The following is a 20,909-nucleotide window of genomic DNA, read 5'->3' as shown; positions in this document are numbered from 1 at the left end:
CATATGGAGGTTGGAGACTGGAGTCCAGCGACCATCAGGGAGGCCTACTCATGGTTACCAGAACCTGAGCACGAAGATCTTAGACCTTTAGCTTTCAGACTCTTCCCCCAGTAGCAACTGTTTTGGCCCCTTGGCTCCTTCCTGTAAGGGTTATATAATCTTATCATTTATAATCATTGTTTTAAAAGGTAAATCAGAGTCGTGTTGCCCACTCCTCCACCTTCTACCCCCATTACTTACGAAGACTTCAAATACTTTTTTTGTAATGTACTTAAAAGGGGAAAATAAAAAGAAAAAAGTACCATAATGTTGCTAATTAAGAAATAAGAATATTCTTGTTCTGATGGGCACCTGGGTGGCTTAGTGGGGTAAGCTTCTGACTTCGGCTCAGGTCATGATCTCAGAATTCTGGATCCAGCCCTACATTGGGGGTGGGGGTCCTTGCTCAGTGGGCAGTCTGCTTCTCTTTCCCTCTGTCCATTCCTCTGCTCATGCTTCCTCAATCTCTGTCTCTCAAATAAATAAAATCCCCCCCCTTTTTTTTTTTAAAGAATATTCTTGTTTTGAAAGCCCACTGCCCTCAATCCTGTGATCTGTTGCACATAACAAACTTTTTTCCCCATCAGGAAACATCTGTATGGATTGTTTCATTATAACCCCACAATGCTTGGACTTGAATCACTTCCAGATCCCACTGATACCTGGGAAATTATAGAGACCATAGGTAAAGGCACATATGGCAAAGTCTACAAGGTAACCAACAAGAGAGATGGGAGCCTGGCCGCAGTAAAAATTTTGGATCCAATCAGTGTAAGTAATGGTAGTAAATTGCAACCACAATATAACTCACATATGTTAAGCTTTCAACTTCTTTCCTGGTTTTAGTTATGATTTTCATGAAACCTGGCATGAAATTCAAAATGAGTCATGATTTGTCAGCTTATTTTGAAGGGAACTCCATTTGGAGTTAAAAAATTCTTTGAATTTCTGTTTCTTGTCCATTTTACTGTCGTTTTGGTTTTGACCCTCTGAGTTCTTCAAAAGTTATTTTCTTGGAAAGGGTTATGTTTCTCACTCCTTTATACAGAGTCTAGTCTTTTTCTAAGTTGCAGGGTGGTCCAGACTTGTGGCATTCATTCATCTTCTTTCAGAGCACTGAACACCTTGTAATGCTGGAAGCTATCTTGCACAGTGAGGTTATAAGGTGTCCTAAGCTGAGTTGGGTCCCTTCAAGCTACTTCTCCTGCTTTGAAAGCTACTTCAACTGCTTTGAAAATTCAGACATTTTAAAATAAAAATAGATATTTTTAATAGTGTTATTAAAGAAGAAAGGATATAATAAGGATATTTTATTGATGTAATAATTAGAAGCTTTTATTTGGATGTGAATGCCTATTGTTAGCTATTTTCAAGATGCAGTAATGATGACGTTAAAAATACAGAGTAAATATGCTTTATTAAATTATATAATACCCGTACCCTTCCTCAGATGTTAGACTTAATCCAGCGTGCATTTTTTACCCTGTATAGGATATGGATGAAGAGATTGAAGCAGAATACAACATTTTGCAGTTTCTTCCGAATCATCCCAATGTTGTAAAATTTTATGGGATGTTTTACAAAGCGGATCCCTGTGTGGGAGGACAGCTCTGGCTCGTCCTGGAGGTAAGAGGCCCCGTTGGGTAACCATCCATTTAAACAGAGCACCAGGGACAAGCAGATGCATTGTTGCCTAAAGAGTGTAAGATACTCATGTGAGGAGTTGGTCCCTCCTGTGTGTCACAAGTACCTTACAGATGTGACTATCTCCTCCGCAGTTCTTATAGGTAAGTTGTTAAAAATGTTCATGTTTCTCTGCTTCAAAACTTTAATAATTTCTTCTCATCCAGAGTGAATACAAGAATGCAGTTGGAAAAGGCTATTTTTTTCCTTAAACTGGGAATGTTTCACAGAAAACATGTTCCAATTGATTGCAACTCATTTTAAAAAATTGCTAACCCAAGGTTTATTTGGCTTGGCAAGTCTGGATTAGCCCATTCACGTTCATTAATCTTTAGCTTAGATTGGGTTCCCTTCAAACAGACTCTTGAGTGTCACGTGTGGCAGGTTTATTGGAGAGTTCTTACAGGAGCTGGACCTGGGTGGAAGTGAGGAAGGAAAGACTGGGCAAGGGAGACACGGAATAGTAATGTAGTCGCAAGAGGCTGCTGCCCATTCTCTGGGAGATGGAGAGCTGGGATGCTAGGGCAGAGCGGTCCTGAATTGTATATCTGCATCAGCCAGTCACAGCTGTGGTGCTCCCTTGGGAGGGGTGTTACCTAAGTGGAAGCAGTTCCTGGTAGCTGGGGGAAGTTCCTGGGGAGTGGTACTGCCAGAAGCTGGGAGCAGGGAGCAGGGAGCAGGCAGTCTTCCTGGCAGCATGTGCTCTGAAGAAGGAATCTGGGAAGAGCACCACTGTATACACTGTAATCCTGCCTTTTTCTTTTTTATTAATAGTAATAAATGTGTGTATCTGGGTGCAAAAGAGTCAGTCCCTATGACTTCATTCCCCGTGAGACTGAAAATGGGAAAGACATAATAATGGCAATATAGGAAATTAGTATCTTAGGATAGGTCTGTTGCCTCGTGCTCATTAGGGCCACCTTGATTTGTTCTGGATCCCACTCCTCTGAACAGACATACCTCTGTGCCTGACTTCACATATGCACTCTAGGAGCACAAGCACATATTTGAAAGCTTAAGAGAGAAGCGCTAAAACAAGAGGTCAGGTCTCAATACATCTTTAGCTTCTTGTCCCAATCTTTTGCCTGGCTCTGAGAGGGCCTGGGCATGGAACAATATATTACTGGCTGCCATGGCAACTGTGCACGGGGAATTCATTTGTTATATTCATTTGGGGTAACCTTCAGGGAAACCAGTTTGAACGTTTATGTCAAATCAGTTGCCTTCCTCAGAATATAAATATGTAAGGGGTTTTGGTTTTCAGAGATCATCTTTGTCTATTTGGTTGGCTGGTTGTTATAGAATATATTCTTATAGTATCTTCTTTTGGATTTTATTATTCCCTACCCCTACCCAGAGAATATATATTTTATCCTGCCGATGAGCTCTAGAATAACATTAATTTTTAAAATCCAGCTTTTCTTGGGACATGCAAAGTATTGTTTCTAGGGTCTCTGATTATTTTCTTCTTTAGCTCTTAAGGATCTCCATGTTTCAAACCTTGTTGCAATTTCATAATGGAAGAGCAGTGACCAAGAAATCTTAGTTTCAGTTTGTTTTTACTTGCTGATGATTAAGGCTCTCTATTCAAACATGGAAGACTGGAATTTCCAGAATTTTCTGAGGCCTTAAAAGGGGCCTCCCCTTGATGTGATCAGGTAGGCAGGTGGGCTGCTCGTACCTGTGGCCCCCTAAGAATAAATGCTCTTCCTGATGAGGAGTGACTGGCATTGGCAAGGCAGCTAGAAAGGGCTGGACATGGCCTTGAAAGATGAGAAGGAGCCCAGAACTAGGAACTAATAAACCTCATGCAAGTGCTCCCCTGCAGACTGTTGTTTGTTTTTTTCAGGGTGACCAAAGGCAGATAATGAGGCTGCCTTGAGATACTGAATTATTCATATTTCAGCAATATAATATGCTGATATGTATGCCTTTTGCAAGTTGTTTTGGTCCATGCCAAAGTTGGTAGTGTGGAGAACCAGATGTCGTTAGTTTTTGCGTTTTTTTTTTTTTTTTTTTTTTGGTCCTGGAATGGGCCATCTTTGCCAGGCTGCTGGGTGGTTAGGTGTGTCCAGTACCTATAATATGCTTATAAGAAAAGGGACTCTTAGGCTCCTAGAACTGGCTGGAACCTTGGCTTTTCTTCAGGTCAGTCCCCTGGTATTCAGTTGAAGAACAGAAGCTCAGGGAAGGAGTGACATGTCTGTGGTTACATAAGGAATTACCTGTGGCAGAACTAGTTGGAGAGCCACACTTAAGAATTTTTCTCCCATCACATTTTGCTACAGCCTGTGGCACTGCCTGTTGGGTCCTGGGAACACAGACTCGGCCTCTGGCTCAAAGCAGCTCCTGGACACACACACACACACACACACACACACACACATTCCCACACATGCAGCAGAAAGACCATGAGGGTCTACATAGCACCCTGACCATTTTGCTTTATCTGTAATTTTTTAGGCAGCTTTACACAACAAATTTATGGTCTGTTTAATATTGTTCATCTCATTATGTATACTGAGATTAAATTTATGTTACTTTTGCTCTTCCCTTGCTGAATGAAATGAAAGGACCAGGGACAAGCTATTCTATAGAGCAATTCTAGAGGCTAGGAAAATGTTATTGATAACCCCCTTAAGTCACTACAACTCTGAAAACAAAAGCAAAAAAAAAAATCATTTCTGAAATTCATTGCTAATTGTTAGCAGAAAGTCAACACACAGCTACTGTATCAGAAAGGTGTGGAGAAAAGACACACATAATAATGTTTTGGAAAATTTGTGAATAAGTTTTAATCTAAATATTAAATTTTTAAAATCTGTCAGTCCTATTACCTCTCACCTAAATGAAATATAAGAATTTAGACCTTTAAGAAAAACATAATACTTAGAAAAAATACCTAGTGTGGTGTTAAAGTATAAACTACATTTTCTCTTTTTGCCTTTTAGTGTAAAATGTTTGGCAGATAGAACTATTAATTTTAGCATGAATCACATGTTCATCTTAAATGGTTTGAAGTTTAGAGAACATAAGTGAGTCTGTAAAGTGAAATATTTATAAAACCTGATAAAAAATTAGCTTTTTAAAAAATCTGTTTTTTTCTATCAGAGATCTGTGTATAAGTTAACTAAGCTAGGCTGAAGTGAAGGGAGACATCTTTGTCCAGTTTTTGCTTTTCTTTAAGGCCCTAGGAAGTCTGGTGTGGGCTCATTATCACTGCAAGTGTCATACTTTAAACCATTTTCACCTGCTGATACAGTGACATGAACCAAGCTTATCATGTTAACAAATCAGGGTTGTAGCAGGGCTCTGTGAGTTTGGAACATAGGACAAGTACATTTTGGTTGGCCAGAGATGGTTAGCAAGCACTGCTTCAGATGGCGGCCTCTCACAGGGTTCTAGAAGGAGAGTAACTGGGTTGCTGGGGGGAGGAGGAAGCTGTAGGACCCTTGGGAGTGGAGAAGGGGGTAACTTTGAAATGCAGTAGTGTTACAGCCTATGTACGGGTATTGTGTGTCTTCAGCAAAAGCAAGAGAGAGAAGCTAAGGAGTGGGACAGACTCTGTCCCACCCCCACCCCCCACCCCCAGTAAGCAAGTGCCCTGGAGAAAGATGAGATGGGAGGTGGGAATCTCAGGGCCCACCTACCTCCCCACTCTGACTGGAACTCTAGGGTTGCAAGTGACACAATTTTCATTGTTCTAGTGCAAGCCATTGACTTCATCTGGCGTCAGCAAAATAAATACAATCGTGTGTATTGTATTTATTTTGCCCCAACAGTGTGCAGGAAAAAATCTGTTGTTCTGGCCTTATTGAGAGGAGGACAGCACCGGCACAGTGCTTCCTAATGTCACAGGGCTGCAGGGTTCTTGCCTTATGGAGTCAAAGAATGAATCTTGTGGATACAAAAGGGTGAGGTGAAGTGAAAGTTTATTTACTTATTTGTTTTAATTTGAGAGAGAGAGAGAGAGAGTAAATGACCATGAGAAAGAGCATGAGGGGGAAGGGCGCAGAGGGAGACGGAGAAGCAGGCTCCTGTGAGCTGGGAGCCCGACTCGGGCTCCATTCCAGGACCCCGAGATCATGACCTGAGCTGAAAGTAGATGCTTAATGGCCTGAGCCACCCAGGTGCCCCAAAGTGAAAGTTTATTAAGTGAAGGTGAGAGCAGAAATAGAAAAAAAAAAAAAGCTCCCTAGAGTCAGAGCAGTCCCAAATGGGTTGCCACTGTGGGGTTTTAGTGGCAGTCTTTTATTGAGAACTAACTGGGAAGCTTGTGACCTTGAGATTCTTGTGCCCTGTTGGTTTGAGCAAGGACTATTCTTTTTTTTTTTTTAAAGATTTTATTTATTTATTTGACAGAGAGAGATCACAAGTAGACAGAGAGGCAGGCAGAGAGAGAGGGGGAAGCAGGCTCACCGCTGAGCAGAGAGCCCGACTCGGGATTCGATGCCAGGACCCTGAGATCATGACCCGAGCCGAAGGCAGCAGCCCAACCCCCTGAGCCACCCAGGCGCCCCTTGAGCAAGGACTATTGATAACACCCTTGTCATTTTCTGTGATTACAATGTAGCTTCCAAAAAAAAAAAAAAAAAAAAATTACTCGCTAACATTCAGAGCTAGGTGATATGGTTTGTTCCCTTATCTCTGGATTTATACTCCTCAGCATTTCTCCGAATTTGGGATTTCTGTGAGCCTGGTCATGTAAGCCCCTTGCCTGAGCAGTGTCAGGGGAGTCAGGGCCTCCTATCTCTCCCTTCCTATACCTTAACCCTTTCCTTACTCACTAAGGCATCTTACTGAGTAATTTTGATGATTCTTGGCTTTTGCTTTATGCTCCCTATTGAGCCGAACACCCTTGAAGGATAAAATCGGCTGAACAAAAAGACACTGAAAAGAAATTCCTCTTAATTCTGCAATTTGACTGGGTCAAATTAACATGCCAGTACAGAATCTACTTGAAAGTTGGAGCTTTGACTAGAGTAAAGTTCTGGTGATTGTACTGCATGGGCCATTCTTTAATAACATGGAGAAAAGTTGATGGCTTATTGAGCAAGGAACATTTTATTGCTTGAAATTATGGCCATCTTAGCAAATGCACATACTGTGATTGAATCAATATTCAACGCTGTTTTAGAAAATAGATGTGGTACATAAATGATTTTTCTATTTTTCTTGGTTTGGAGCAAAATGCTCATTAAATTCTAGATGCATCCAGCTGCCACATTTCCTGAATGCTGAGGCCGTAGGGAAGTAAACAGGGATGGAGACACACCTCTGTTTTTGACTCTGATGGCAGGCAAGAGTGTGTGGGAAGGAAGGGCTGCAGGCGCCAACCTTCAGGGGCGGGGCAGGAGGGTTGGTTGCCTTCTTAGAATTCTAAGGGGACTGTTTTATTTGATGCATTTAAATGTAATTTCTTGTCATGCTTTTAAAATGTTCATTTCATCTCACTGAACATTTACACTGGGAAGATAATTGTCAGTGTGTCCCTGCTTTCCTTTTTTGTACAGAGGACCCAAGGTCCTTTTCCTGTAACCCACAGGCTGCCCTTTAAAATTATACTGGGGGGCTTTTCAATTTCCCAGGACAGCTTCCCTAAAGGGACCGTGAGTAGTTTAATTTTATGTTTCTGTGAATCACAGGAAGTGACACAGCTCTTAAATTCTGACATTTAGTGAACAAAAGGCACCTACCAAGTAGGATCCTTTTGTCGTTTTTAAATCCACAGCTCTGTTTTGATCCTGCTATGGAAATGGCTGCTCTTAATCTCTTCATAGGTTCTAGGGCTATGAAGAAAGTTTATAAGTTGGCTATCTATATAAAATATCGCTGAATAGACTGTGTTTGTGACAAAAGTGGCCACAGTTAAAGTAGGGCATGGGAGACTAAAATGACACTTTGGGGGAAAATTCCAGGGTTGAGTTAGTTTGGAGCATGTAATTTAAATTTTCTCTTGGTAGAATTTTAATAGTGCACTTGGAGTTCAACAAAACATGTGCTTCCCAGAGCCAGGCTCGGGAGAGGTTCTGTTTGAAGGTGTTATAGTGCCTTGCATTCCTATTACTGTTTTGATGTGGTTTGAAGTGGTAGGGTTCAGAGCCAATGGCCAAGAAAGAATTCTTGAGACATTTTTGGTGCAAAAAGGTGGTGTTTTATTAAAGCACAGAGACAGGACCCGTGGGCAGAAAGAGCTGCACTGGGGTTGTGAGGTGTGACTGATTATATAAGATTTTCTACTCTATGAAGGGGAGGGTAATGTTAGGGCCCCAGGATATTGAGTCTATAGGTTCTGGAGATTGCTTTTTTCTTTGTAAATCATCAAGACAGTTGCAAACTAATGGAGACTCCTGTCCTGCTTGACCAGGATCTCTATCAGTTAACCATTTGTTTATCTCTTTCCTTTGTTCTAGGGCAGCCAGGAGTGCCTGAGGAATGTCACATATCTACCACAGGGGTGGGGGTGTAGGGTGTTGGCTTGTGCTTTGCTCTCAGCCTGCCTTCTGCTCCTTATCACTTTGGCTTTGGAGGATCAAAGAACTTTATTGATTTTTCCCTTACTCTCACAAGATCCCTAGGCTCTCTCTCCTTAACTGTGTATATCCAATGGGCCAGAAATGATAGCAGGTTCTATCTCATAAAAGCCTCCTATATCTGTCCCTGAATCTTCATCTTCATGACCCTTGACTTTTTGACCCTCCCTTTTTTGATTGCTTCAACACCTCCTAGCAGGTGTCAGCTTCTGTTGTCTTCCTGTTCTGTCCACTCTCCAGTCTGCTGCCTAGGTCTTTCTAGACTATAAATCTGAATAGAGACCTCTTGCCTAAAACCTGCTGATTTGTTTACCCTTCCTACCTAACGATATATTATGGTGTTATAATAGATGTGTGTGCAGTAATAAAGCCTGTACTCATTAGCAGGGCACACTTGTCATTTTTTGCTCCCCACCTTCCTTCCCCATCTTCCGGCCCTAGGAATCTGGTACTTTTTGTCCAAGAGTAGCTGATTATTTAGAATTCATAGATGCCCTTCCCCTTCTTATCCACTAAACTCGTTTGTCCTTTAAATTCATTGTAAATGTTGCATCCTGTGATGCAAGAAAGTCTCTGAAAAAAGATTTCACAAACTGTCTTCTTTTCACCCTGTCTCAGCAGAGGCCACCATTCCCTCTTGGTGCCACCTCATTCCCTTAGGCATACCTCTACTTCCTTATGCCATGCCCTCATTACTCATGTGTCTATTACTGATTGTGAGCTTTTTGAGGTCAAGGACTGTGTTGTATTGAGTAATGGGTTATAAACTGGACCGTCACAAACTATTGAGAACAAAGTGGTAACTTTCTTTTCAATAACTGAACTCAACTTTGTTCTTGAGCTCCTAGCCCACCTAGAGGAGACAACTGATCTTAATTTATTCTGTTAAACTTAGTCCAACTGAGTGACTGCTTTGGAAAGGGGCAAATTCTACTATTTAGATCCCATTTTCATAGTCTAGGTCAAAGCTAAGTCATGGGGGTAAAGAGTCAGTATTTGTAGAAACTTTTTTTTCCCTCTTCCTCTTCCCTTCGTCCTGGATGGCATCTGGATTTGTGTACAACAGATGCTAATGTAAAGCTATAGCAGTGAGGACAGAGGCCTTGAATTGTGTGTGAACCTAAGTTCCTGTACTATCTGGCTTTGTTGTCTGCCCATGTCCTTGGTCCCTGATACTCCTTTTTATCATGAGGTCCTCACTCTCTTTGTCCTTGTCATTCAAACTCTAGTCTTGTTCCTGTCCTCAAATGGAATCTTCCATAAGTCATGAATGGGCTATAGGGAACTGTTAAAGTCCCAGCCTTGGTCAGCCTCACCCTGCCCTACTACCATTTCCATTCAACACGGACACCTCTTCATTGGCATGAGGCTCCTATGAGGAGGTCTCCCTTTAAATTTACAAGAGAAAAGAGGGTCATAGGAAATTGAAGTTTCTGTGAGAACTGTGTCCTTACTTAGAACCCCTCAAGAGGGAGCACTGTCACTCCAATCTTGTTCTCTCAAGCTCTCCAAGCTCTATACCACCAGCTCCAGAAGGGTTTTTCTTTTTCTTGAGAACTTACTTTCTGTCATGTCATGATCATCATTTGACTTGTCACTTCTCCAGTGTTTGTTCCTTGAAATATAGAATCGAGTTCGGAGGTTTCTGGACAATTATTTTGGTCTGTTGAAAGCTTAGCTTTTAATACAGATCATGGCACTGAAAATGCATTCATGGCCCAAGAGGATATTAGATTGAATATTGAATGTTATTTGCCCTTTCAGGGTCATGCAAAACATAGTCATAATCAAAAGAATGTGGAATCTTTTGGAAGACAGGATCCTGGGACTCACAGCATTAGGGCCTTCAGAGTGATGGGTGTTGAATTACAAGTTATAACTGACATTGGTAGAGAGTAGATTCAAAGGACCTTATAATTGCAAACTGATGGGACCATCATAGACTTCAATGAATTTCACTGCTTTTAGGGTCCCTCCTAAATCATTCTTGATAGTAATTTTATCATAGTTTTAAAGATTGCTAATTCTGTATTAGATTTTTAGTCACATATTATTACTTTTGAGCGATTTAAATGGTAAAAAATGGGCAGACTCAGTTCCAGGTTATTTTGATTGTTAATGTGTATGCAAGGTGTCTGCCGTGTATGTAACAGGGAATAATACACATCAAATAAAAACATCGACTCACCCTTTGTTGAAACATTACAAATATTCATAATTAGAGTGAAATAGATGTATTACGTTGACAAAGAGTTGTCTTCTTTTAGGAAAGGTGCTAATCTGTGTTCCTTCCCTCATATTTCCTTGTTTATGAAAGGCTAATTAATTCAAGCAGCCACATCCCAGGGGGCCTGCCATGTCACTAGTTAACTCTTTCCCAAATTGCTGACAAATTGCCAGGAGGAAACCTAGGTCTAGAGGGGGGTCTTAACCTCATAAGAGAAAGAATGGCTCTGATAATCTGAAGAAAGCCCTGAATTTTCTCAGAAAAAATATAAGATGCATATATAACATGCTGGCTACAGTTTTAGGTTTTTAAATGTCCTGCTCACACCAATTAAGAACCTTTAAGACAGCATGTAGCAAGTCCAAACCTGCATCCTTGAAAACACTTGAGTTTCCACTAAGGTATAGTTCGCCTGGTTCATGTACTCTCAAATCTCAGTAACATATAATATATAACAATATATAATATGTAACAATATATAATGTATAATAATATAGAGCAAATATGCAAGATACATATTTTTTTTACAGTGTTTTTCATTACAGAAAAGAAGAGCATAAAGTTGCTGAATGCCCATGGTTGAATATAAGAAGAGTAAATACACAGATGAGGCAACTGCACCCCATAAATTTGACATGCAGGGCTTCTGGCGCCTGTAGTGCTGGCCCTGGAGACAAGAAGGGTTGAAATGAAATTTATTTCCTCCCAAGGGTTAATGGCATCCATCTTTGTCTCGTTTGGTCTTCTCTTATCCTTAAAATGTGTGTGTGTGTGTGTGTGTGTGTGTGTTTAAATAGACAATATTCATGTAAAATGAAAAATATCCAGTAACTCACCGTGATTACTCATGCGCGTTCTCTTTCAAATGTCTGAGTAATTTGTGCTTTTATATTTCACTTGACAATCAACTTTTTGGACAGGTACTTTCAGTTTTAAATCATCACCATGAATAAATACACACACATACGTTACTTCATAATGTACATATGAAGTTTAATTATTCTGACCTGGAGTTTTGTGATCTGTAAATTTGCTATATCAGGGCTTTTTTTCTTAACATCTTTTTGTTTTTCTTTTGTATGTGTCCGGCTGTTTTTCTCTCTCCTTGGCACCTCCTCCTGCAGTTGTGTACTGGGGGCTCAGTCACCGAGCTGGTCAAAGGTCTGCTCAGGCGTGGCCAGCGGTTGGATGAAGCAATGATCTCATACATCTTATATGGGGCCCTCTTGGTAAGACCATCCATCAGACAGGGATCACATCAGAGGGGGCAATTTGTGATCAGTTGGGTCACTATTGTGTATTAACAAGTGGAAATGGCCCTGTGATATGCAAGGTGTATAGCAGCAGGGCGGTGTAGCCAAATGTGGACGTTGATTGGATTTTTAAAGGCAGAGTAATTGTTTTAAAATAACCATTCACATTTCCCCTTTGTCTTTCCTGTTGTTTTGTGGTGGTGGGACACCACATAGGGCCTTCAGCATTTGCACAATAACCGAATCATCCACCGTGATGTCAAGGGGAATAACATTCTTCTGACAACAGAAGGAGGAGTTAAGCTCGTTGACTTTGGTAATGACTGCTTGTCGTTTGTTTTCTTGATGTGTGCAGTTTAGCCCAAGGCAACAATTTATTGCAGTCTCAGAAGACTGGGGCCTCTGTGCTATACCATAGGCTGAGGGACTTTTCCAGTCAGACACAGACTGGAGAATGGGAGTTTTACCAGATGGATCACCCTAGGAGATGCTGTTTCTTAATCTATTTTCAGCTTTAGAAGCAATTTTATTAAAGATAGAAAATAAAAGTGTTTCAAAAGAAGAATTTGATGGAAAAACTTGGTTTTCTGGGAAGTATTTCTGGTCTCAGGGCTGTTGTCTATAATTTACATTTCGTCATTTCTTCTTTTGCATATGAAAAGAAAAAGCAGTTTGGTCTTTCAAATGACTTTTTCTAGCCTCAGGCATACTTATTCCCAATGAGCAGAAGGTAAAATAGTCCTTTGGGTCTGGCAGCTAACATCCCTTTAAATTGTGATTATTGCTGCTACATGTGAGGCTGGTTGAACTGGAAACATTAACAAGAAATGGAAGTGTGAGAGGAAATGCAGAGCAATATCACGTAAGGCCAGAGACCTATTAAATATCTTCTTGTGATAATCATTCATGTATTGATAGTCACAAACCAACAAACCATTTGGTTTTCCTTTTTAAGCATATTGAATGCTTTAATCTTCTAAATGTGTTCAACACCAGTTAGTACTTCAGTATGATTGTTACAAATAATGAGAAAATATTTACAGAAGCACTTTTTAAAATGTTCTTTATAAACATTAACATGGTAGGAGAAAAGATTGATGATTTTGAATATTCATTGCTTTGTTGTTAAGAAAGAATTCAGTGTTAAAATGTATTAGTGAATGATTTGCTCAGAAGAAATTACTCGAAAATAAATGAAGTTACTTTGAGTACTGGTTTATTTAAGAGCAAGCAAAGAAAAATAGCAGAGGGATACTTTGTTCAAGTCTTACGCTCCTCCTCCTTCTTCTTTTTTAAAAGATTTTATTTATTTATTTGGCAGAGAGAGAGAGATCACAAGTAGACAGAGAGGCAGGCGGGGGGGGGGGGGGGAGCAGGCTCCCTGCTGAGCAGAGAGCTAGACCCAGGACTTGATCCCAGGACCCTGAGATCATGACCTGAACCGAAGGCAGAGGCTTAGCCCGCTGAGCCACCTAGGCACCCCTTATACTCCTCCTTCTATGTAAGGAATGGCATAACCCTATGAATATGCTGTGGATAACATCAGATCTGTATTTTACACATGGTCCCAAGGGCAGTCAATGTATTGTGAGGGAAAGAGCCTAGAAGGATGAGGATGGGGGTTAATGCTGATTTATCTATTCACTGGCTTTGTGATTTGGAGTAAATCTAATCTTGCCGGTAGAAGGTTCCTAAACATCCAGTTGCTGCAAAAGAAATTTCTAGAAATTAAAAACAGAATAGTAAAGTTTTTTTTTTTTTTAACCAAAATTACAGTAGAGAATTTGGCAAAATTACAAATTATCCATGGTCAATAGAGTTTAGAGAGCGCTCTTTGGATTTCTAATAAAGAGAATGTAAGTGTCCAGCAATGATCCACCAAAATAACCCATGGGTCCTTGGCAAATCTATGCCTGATTCAGGTTTCTAAGTTCTCATCCTCAGTAGTGTTAGTGGCAATGCTTGTCTTTCTGTTAAGGGCTGCCTTAGATGTCTGCTTGGTAAAAGAGAACACCTTATATTTGTAAAATATTTTACTATTTTTAAGTTGTTTCACATTTGTTTACTTATATGATCTTTAAGAAGAACTCTGTGTTAGGTGTGCCAGGTATCATTATCTCCAACTTGAGGATAAGAAAACAGGCTCAGAGTGAGGGGGTTTACTTTAGGTTATACAATTAGGAAAAGGCATAATTGGGATGGAAAACAGGTCTTCTGACTCCTCATCTGATACATATTTACTTCTACTTTGTTCACTTGTTGTGTAAAGAAGAGAGCTGTCTGAAGACTAAGATAGGTAAAATACACTGGAATTACATTAAAATTCAGATCCTCAACACTGAGCCCTAGATAATAATATTTTTAGGCTACTTCTTTTTACACTTGACAAACAGTTTTCTTGCCAAGTTTCTGGGATTCTAGGTAAGATAAGGGATTAGAAGCTTTTTATGTCTCCACACTGATGCTCTATTATAAATAATACATGCTGATTTTCTTCCTCCATGAAATGAAGCACCATTTTAAGAAAGAAATCACCTGAAATATTTTGGAAATATAATAGGAAGACATTTTGGGTTTAGTTCTTGATATTTTCTTTCTTTTCTTTTTTAAAGACTTATTTAAATATTTATTATTAGAGAGAGAGAGAGAGTGCATAAGTGGGAGGGGCAGAGGGGCCGGGAGAGAGAATCTCAAGTGGACTCCACACTGAGCTTGGAGCCGGACGCAGGGCTCCATCTCATGACCCTGAGATCATGACCTGAGCCCAAACCAAGAGTTAAATGCTTAACCAACTGTGCCACCCAGGTGCCTCTTGATATTTTCTTTTTTTTTTTTTAATTTTTTTTTTTTAAGATTTTATTTATTTATTTGACAGAGAGAAATCACAAGTAGACAGAGAGGCAGGCAGAGAGAGGAAGGGAAGCAGTCTCCCTGCTGAGCAGAGAGCCCGATGTGGGACTCGATCCCAGGACCCTGAGATCATGACCTGAGCCGAAGGCAGCAGCTTAACCCACTGAGCCACCCAGGCACCCCTTGATATTTTCTTTTTCTAATTTTGTAGTAATATGGATAGAAATGTTCATTAGGAAAAAAATAGTCTAGTGGTTTAGATAAGAGTGGTAAATAAATGCTCTTACACAGTGATTGGTAAACTACAGTGTGTCAGCTGAACCTGACCTGCTTCCTGTTATGTGACTTATGAAAAAAGAGTGGTTTCTGCATTTTTAAATGATTGGGGGAAAAAAATCAAAAGAATATTTTATGACCTGTGAAAGTTATATGTACCCATAAATAAATTTTTATGGAAACACAGCAACACTCTTGTTTCTGTGTTGTCCATGGCTGTGCTTTTTTTGCTCTCCAGTGGCAGAGCTGAGTAGTTATGGAAGAGACCATATGGCTCTCAGAGCCTATTGACTATCTGACCCTTCATGGAAAAAGTTTGCTAACCTCTGATCTAGCACAACCCTGTGTTCACTGCTGAATTACAGTACTCTTTTCTTATAGGTGTTTCAGCTCAACTCACCAGTACACGTCTACGGAGAAACACATCTGTTGGCACCCCATTCTGGATGGCTCCCGAGGTAAGTAGAAGACATTTATCTGTTAAGTGTGTTGGTACTATGCCTTTTCATGAGAAAATCATATGCTTCCCCAAATTTTTGGAACTGTAAATTCTGGTTTGGGGAGTGATAATGATGGCACATAATCTGAGAAAAGCAGGATTAAGTCTTAGCTAGCCTATAAATTACCTTCATGCAATTAGAAAAAGGTGTTCCCCCAGAATATGCAGCTCTCTCCACGGGTCATGCCTTAGCAAGTTTACCCAGCCTTGTATAAATTAGCAAGTCACCTTCCCTGATAGGTGCAGCCCCAGTGACACATGGCTTGGTAAAGAGAAAGATTTCAGCTCCAAATGGACTACAGCACTATATGCAGAGGTCCTGGTTGTTTTTTGTTCTGAGGTCGATAGCAATTTCTCTTGTATGCTTTTTTGGCTCTCTAGTAAAACCTGGGATTTGGTCCTAATTTAGTTCTGGCATCATCACAGAGCCCTCCGTGAGATGAATCATGGAGAAGTTTGGGGAATTTTCCAGCGAGATAAGGCCTACCCTGAAACACCGACACAGCTTTGCTTGCACCATCAGCATTTAATTCCACAGTCCTGAGGCCTCTGCCCTGAGCAGGTCTCTGGGATTAAGCAAATGGGAGCTTTTAATAACAGTACTCAGGCAGTCTTCTCCTTAAAGGTCTTTCTATCTCCATTCTGTTCCCATGGCCGTTCTTCCTCTCTGTGACTGCACAGGTGGTCTCCTACCACCATAATCGGTTCACACCAATGTGCTGAAAGTTTTTCAGTGGCTCACCGTTGTCTATGGTCCTTTTTCATACTTGGGTAATGGACAGGCTTCTTTTGGAGAAAAAAGAAAAGCCATGTAGATTTCAGTGTTTATTTAAATCTTAAATGTTTCTTAAATAGGATTTAAAAAACATAAAACTAGATATAAACTTCTTGTGCCTTATGTTTATAGAACTATAAAACTACAAGGGAAAAGATGTGTTATGAAAAAGCTACAAAGCCAGTATTATTCAAATAAACACCTTTAATTTAATGAGCCAAATGACACTGTTTTATGAAATTTAGTTGTCCTCTGCTGTATGAGTATGTTTCAGAGCATGACAGCATACATTATTTTCAGTTATCTTGTCCTACTTACTACTGTATACCATGTAGTGACCCCATTCTCCCACCACTCTGCTCAATTTCAGCTAGGGTGATCTTTGTTCAAACAGCATCTCCTTTGGTCTCAGACTGGTACATTTCTGTTGGCTTATGCCAACTTAGTAATAAACATAAATAGGGGCACTGAAATTGTGAGGCAAACGCTCATCCCGATGATTTGGAATATGTTTTTATCACTGTTCCTGTCATTTTATTACTAATAAAATTATCATTGCAACAAAAACATAAAAATTTTCATAGGGACCTTGTGAACCCCCCTTTGAGAAACACTGTAGGACAGAATCAAAACTCGTTTAGATGGTGAACAAAGCCTTTTGTATTCTAACTTGTATCTACCTATCTACCCTCTTCTCAGGTTACTGATTCCTAATTTACTTCTTAAGCCTCAGGAGTAGTGAACAACAAGTTCACCCCAAATCCATGTTGATATAGCATTCCTTTAAACCCTTCCATGCATTGTTATATCTTGTGGAGTAACCCTCAGAACCATGAAGCATTCCTCTTTAATAAGTGTTAGCACAAATGCCTCTGTCCTTGTATAAAACCTTCCTTAATCCCTGGCTGAGGCTCCTATCCCTGTTTCTGTTGCAGCCTTTAGAACCCCCATTAGCACACTGTGATCATCCTGTTATAATTGTTGGCAGGGTTCTGTGCTTGATACACTAGGTGCTCAGTGAGCATCTCTTGGATAAATGAATATATTGGTTAAAAAAGAAGCCAGAGGAGAAGATGAATTTGGAGGATAGTTTGAGGAGGCTTTACAACTATTGGTATCAACAAATTTTTCTGTAGATTTTGATTGATCTGTTATTAAAGCATAATGGAGGCCACTCAGCTCATATTTAGGGTGACATAACACAGAAGATGGTGTTTTTGTTCTAACCCACAGCAAGCTAGTGTTTCCAGAATCACAAAATGTAAATAAGAGAAGCCTGCCCTTGACTTTCTACATTTCTCATGAGGTGTTTGTGACTTTTCAGTTTCATCCAGGTTGAATAAAATATTTGGGAATGTTTCTAGAAGGGACAGTATAGTGATCTGTGGTGAGCTTCTGTTGTCCAGATTGTCTGGAACTGGTTGTGTTCTCAGCAGGGAAAAGCCAGCATGGCATCCTACCTGCTAGAGTGGTTAAGTTGAGGAGTAGGCAGATGGCCGCATGGAGACCTTGACAGTGCCTTTCAGCAGCAAGTGCCTGATGGCTCATGCCTGCCTCAAAGATTCTCTCAGGATGCCTGCTTCTGCCCGGGTATGCTGTCAGTCCCAGGCTATGGTTCTTGAAACTTAAGCCCACACAATCCTCATGTTTTTATTTTCTAAATGGAGAATTACTCTTTCCAACAAAGCTGCTTTTTGCTTCATAACTGTCTGTAAAAATGTCCACAGGAACAATCTTCCATTTGACAGGTGGATTCTACAAACATTTATATCCTCCCTGGTGAGCAAAGCTTTGGGTCAAGAGCAGATCTTGAAAGTATAATCAGCAGAGGTTCAAATGAACATTGTCTTCATATGACAGCCTACATAGTATATTGATCTTAATATGCATTCACTTTTCTAGTGTGAATAAGTGCTGTTCAGATTAAACATGACAACAATGCATGCAGTGCCAATACCAGTGGGATGAAATTACAGGTGACCAGTGCTTTTACTTTGAAAATGCAGCTGAAAGATCCTTGAACCATTATTTTTAAGAAATGGGACCCAATTATTCTTTTCCCAATTTTATTTCCATTTTTATTTCACCAGCTAGAGTAACTTCAATATTTAGTTCAAATAGGCTATACTACAAACCAGGTAGCTAATGGAATGTGACCATAGCACAATCAAATGTTGATGAGCAGTCCAAACGTACAGTTCACTGGGGCAGCTCAAGGCTGTGGCAGGCATTGACTCACAGATTATCAGCACTCTCCATTTATTCCCTCTCTCTGCCTCATCTGGATATGACTAAAGTTGAAAAATACTGGGTAAAAGCAGTATCAACTCAGCAATATAGAATAAGAAAAATTCTAGGGGTGTCCTTCGTGTGCTAGTACTTCATACTATGTCAGGGAAGATAAGAAGGAAAGAAAACATTCAGCATAGAAACTATATATTTAACAGATTACCCTGAGCAAAATGAATTAACCAATAGGAAATTTAGTTTCTTGTGTAAGAACAAAGTAGGTAGTTGCAGAGTTTGTTGACTCAGCAGCTAAGTGAAGCCATCAAAAATCCAGACTGCCCCCTGCAACCTGCACGTCTTTGTAGTTAGAAACTGACTTGGGAACAACCTTGCCTAAGCAGTAGTGGCTCCAGCATTCCAGTAGCCACCAGTTAAGGTACCCTTGGTACAAACAGATACCCTCCTTTACTTCCATGAGGCTGATCTTGTGTTGAAGAAGGTAAAGAAGGTTCTCTTCTGTCCTGGAGGTCCAACGCTGTCAGCTCTGTATTCATTTTCTAGGGATGCCATAGCAAAAATAGAACAAATTTTGTGGCTTAAAACAAGAGAAATTTATTATCTACCAGTTCTGGAAGCTAGAAGTCCAAAATCAGGGCATCAGCAGGGCTGTGCTGTCTCTGAAGCTTCCAAGATCCTTTTTCTCTTCTTCCTAGCTTCTCCTGGTTTGCTGGTGGTCTTTGACCTGTGGCTGCACAGCTCCAGTATCTACACTCTCCCTCTGTGCCTCTGCCTTAACAGGGCTGTCTTATCATAAGGACGTCCATCATATTGGATTAGGTGCCCACCATGCTCCAGTATAACCTTACCTTAACTCAACTAATTATATCTGTAGCAACCCTATTTCCAAATAAGTTTTCATTCTGAGGTTCCAGGGGTTAGCACTTCAACTTTTTTTTTTTTTTTTTGGAGGATACAACTCAACCCATAATAACCCTCCAAATACTTAACACCCCTCCTCTCTAGTAAATAATTCAAGTTTCCAAGGTAATCAGACAGTCATTTGGAATCTACACGTCTGCATGTTAGAGGAGCTAGCTTAGAGAGCCCAGCTTTGGCTATTTGTACACACACACTCTTTCTCACACACACACACACATACCATTCTCTCACAGCCTCAGGTGTTTAAGGCAAACACAGTTCTTTCTGGATGTACTAAGCATAGCAGATTGCCTTCCGACCTGGGTACCCAGCACCTTCAGAATTTTGTTCTGTCCTACCTGATCTCTAGCTGAGCATTTTTAACTATCTCCTAAGATATGTGACACAGGTTACCTCCCTCAAACCTTTGTTTACGTTGAGCTCTGGTCTCCTGCCTCTTACTTTAGCCTATGTCTTAGATATTTATATATATTCCTATTAGCCATGTTTATTGTCTCTTTTCTCCTCTACTGTCTCCTGAGAGCCAATTTCATTTTTGAAAATTTTATTAACATAAAATGTATTATTTGCTTCAGGGGTACAGGTCTGTGAATCCTCAGTCTTACAAATTCACAGCACTCACCATAGTACATACCCTCCCCAATGTCCATAACCCAGCCACATAATTTCTCCCCCCCACACCCCCAGCAACAATCAGTTTTTTTCCTGAGATTAAGAGTCTCTTATTCTTTGCCTCCCTCCCCACTCCCATCTTGTTTCATGTTTTTCCCTCCTTTTCTCCCATGAACCCCCACCCTGCCTCTCAAATTCCTCATATCAGAGAGATCATATGATAATTTTCTTTCTCTGATTGACTTATTTAGCTTAGCATAATACCCTCTAGTTACATCCATGTCGTTGTAAATGGCAAGATTTCATTTTTTGATAGCTGCATATTATTCCATTGTATATATATATGCCACATCTCCTTTTTTTTTTTTTAAGATTTTATTTATTTGACAGAGAGAGATCACAAGTGGGCAGAGAGGCAAGCAGAGAGAGAGAGAGAGAGGAGGAAGCAGGCTCCCTGCGGAGCAGAGAGCCCGATGTGGAACTTGATCCCAGGACCCTGAGATCGTGACCTGAGCTGAAGGCAGAGGCTTAACCCACTGAGCCACCCAGGCACCCCTATATGCCACATCTTCTTTATCCATTCATCTGTTGATGGACATCTAGGTTCTTTCCATAGTTTGGCTTTTGTGGACATTGCTGCTATAAGCATTCAGGTGCATGTGCCCCTTCGGATCACTACATTTGTATCTTTAGGGTAAATACCCAGTAGTGCAATTGCTGGGTCATATCTCTATTTTCAACTTTTTGAGGAACCTCCATGCTGTTTTCCAGAGTGGCTGCACCAGCTTGCATTCCCACCAACAGTGTAGGAGGGAGGGTCCCCCTTTCTCCGCATCCTTGCCAGCATCTGTTGTTTCCTGACTTGTTCATTTTAGCCATTCTGACTGGTGTAAGGTGATATCTCATTGTGGTTTTGATTTGTATTTCCCTGATGCCGAGTGATATGGAACACTTTTTTATGTGTCTCTTGGCCATCTGGATGTCTTCTTTGCAG

The 20,909-nt window shown here is 40.5% G+C and overlaps 1 protein-coding gene across 1 annotated transcript in view; it reads left to right on the top strand.

Moving 5' to 3' along the window:
• The first annotated feature begins 646 nt into the window (after positions 1-646).
• LOC131827112 (myosin-IIIb-like) overlaps positions 647-20,909 on the top strand; it is a 34,852-nt gene continuing 14,589 nt past the window's right edge. Inside the window, exons 1-5 of the mRNA XM_059167070.1 lie at positions 647-810; positions 1,531-1,665; positions 11,607-11,711; positions 11,952-12,051; positions 15,243-15,319. Coding sequence (XP_059023053.1) covers positions 664-810; positions 1,531-1,665; positions 11,607-11,711; positions 11,952-12,051; positions 15,243-15,319 — 564 coding nt within the window. The 5' untranslated portion in view covers positions 647-663. The remainder of the gene's footprint in view (positions 811-1,530; positions 1,666-11,606; positions 11,712-11,951; positions 12,052-15,242; positions 15,320-20,909) is intronic.

This window comes from Mustela lutreola, chromosome 3 (assembly GCF_030435805.1).
Source record: "Mustela lutreola isolate mMusLut2 chromosome 3, mMusLut2.pri, whole genome shotgun sequence".
Classification (NCBI taxonomy): Eukaryota; Metazoa; Chordata; class Mammalia; order Carnivora; family Mustelidae; genus Mustela; species Mustela lutreola.
Note: the sequence above shows the minus strand (reverse complement) of the source record. Positions and strands in the feature narration are given on the sequence as shown.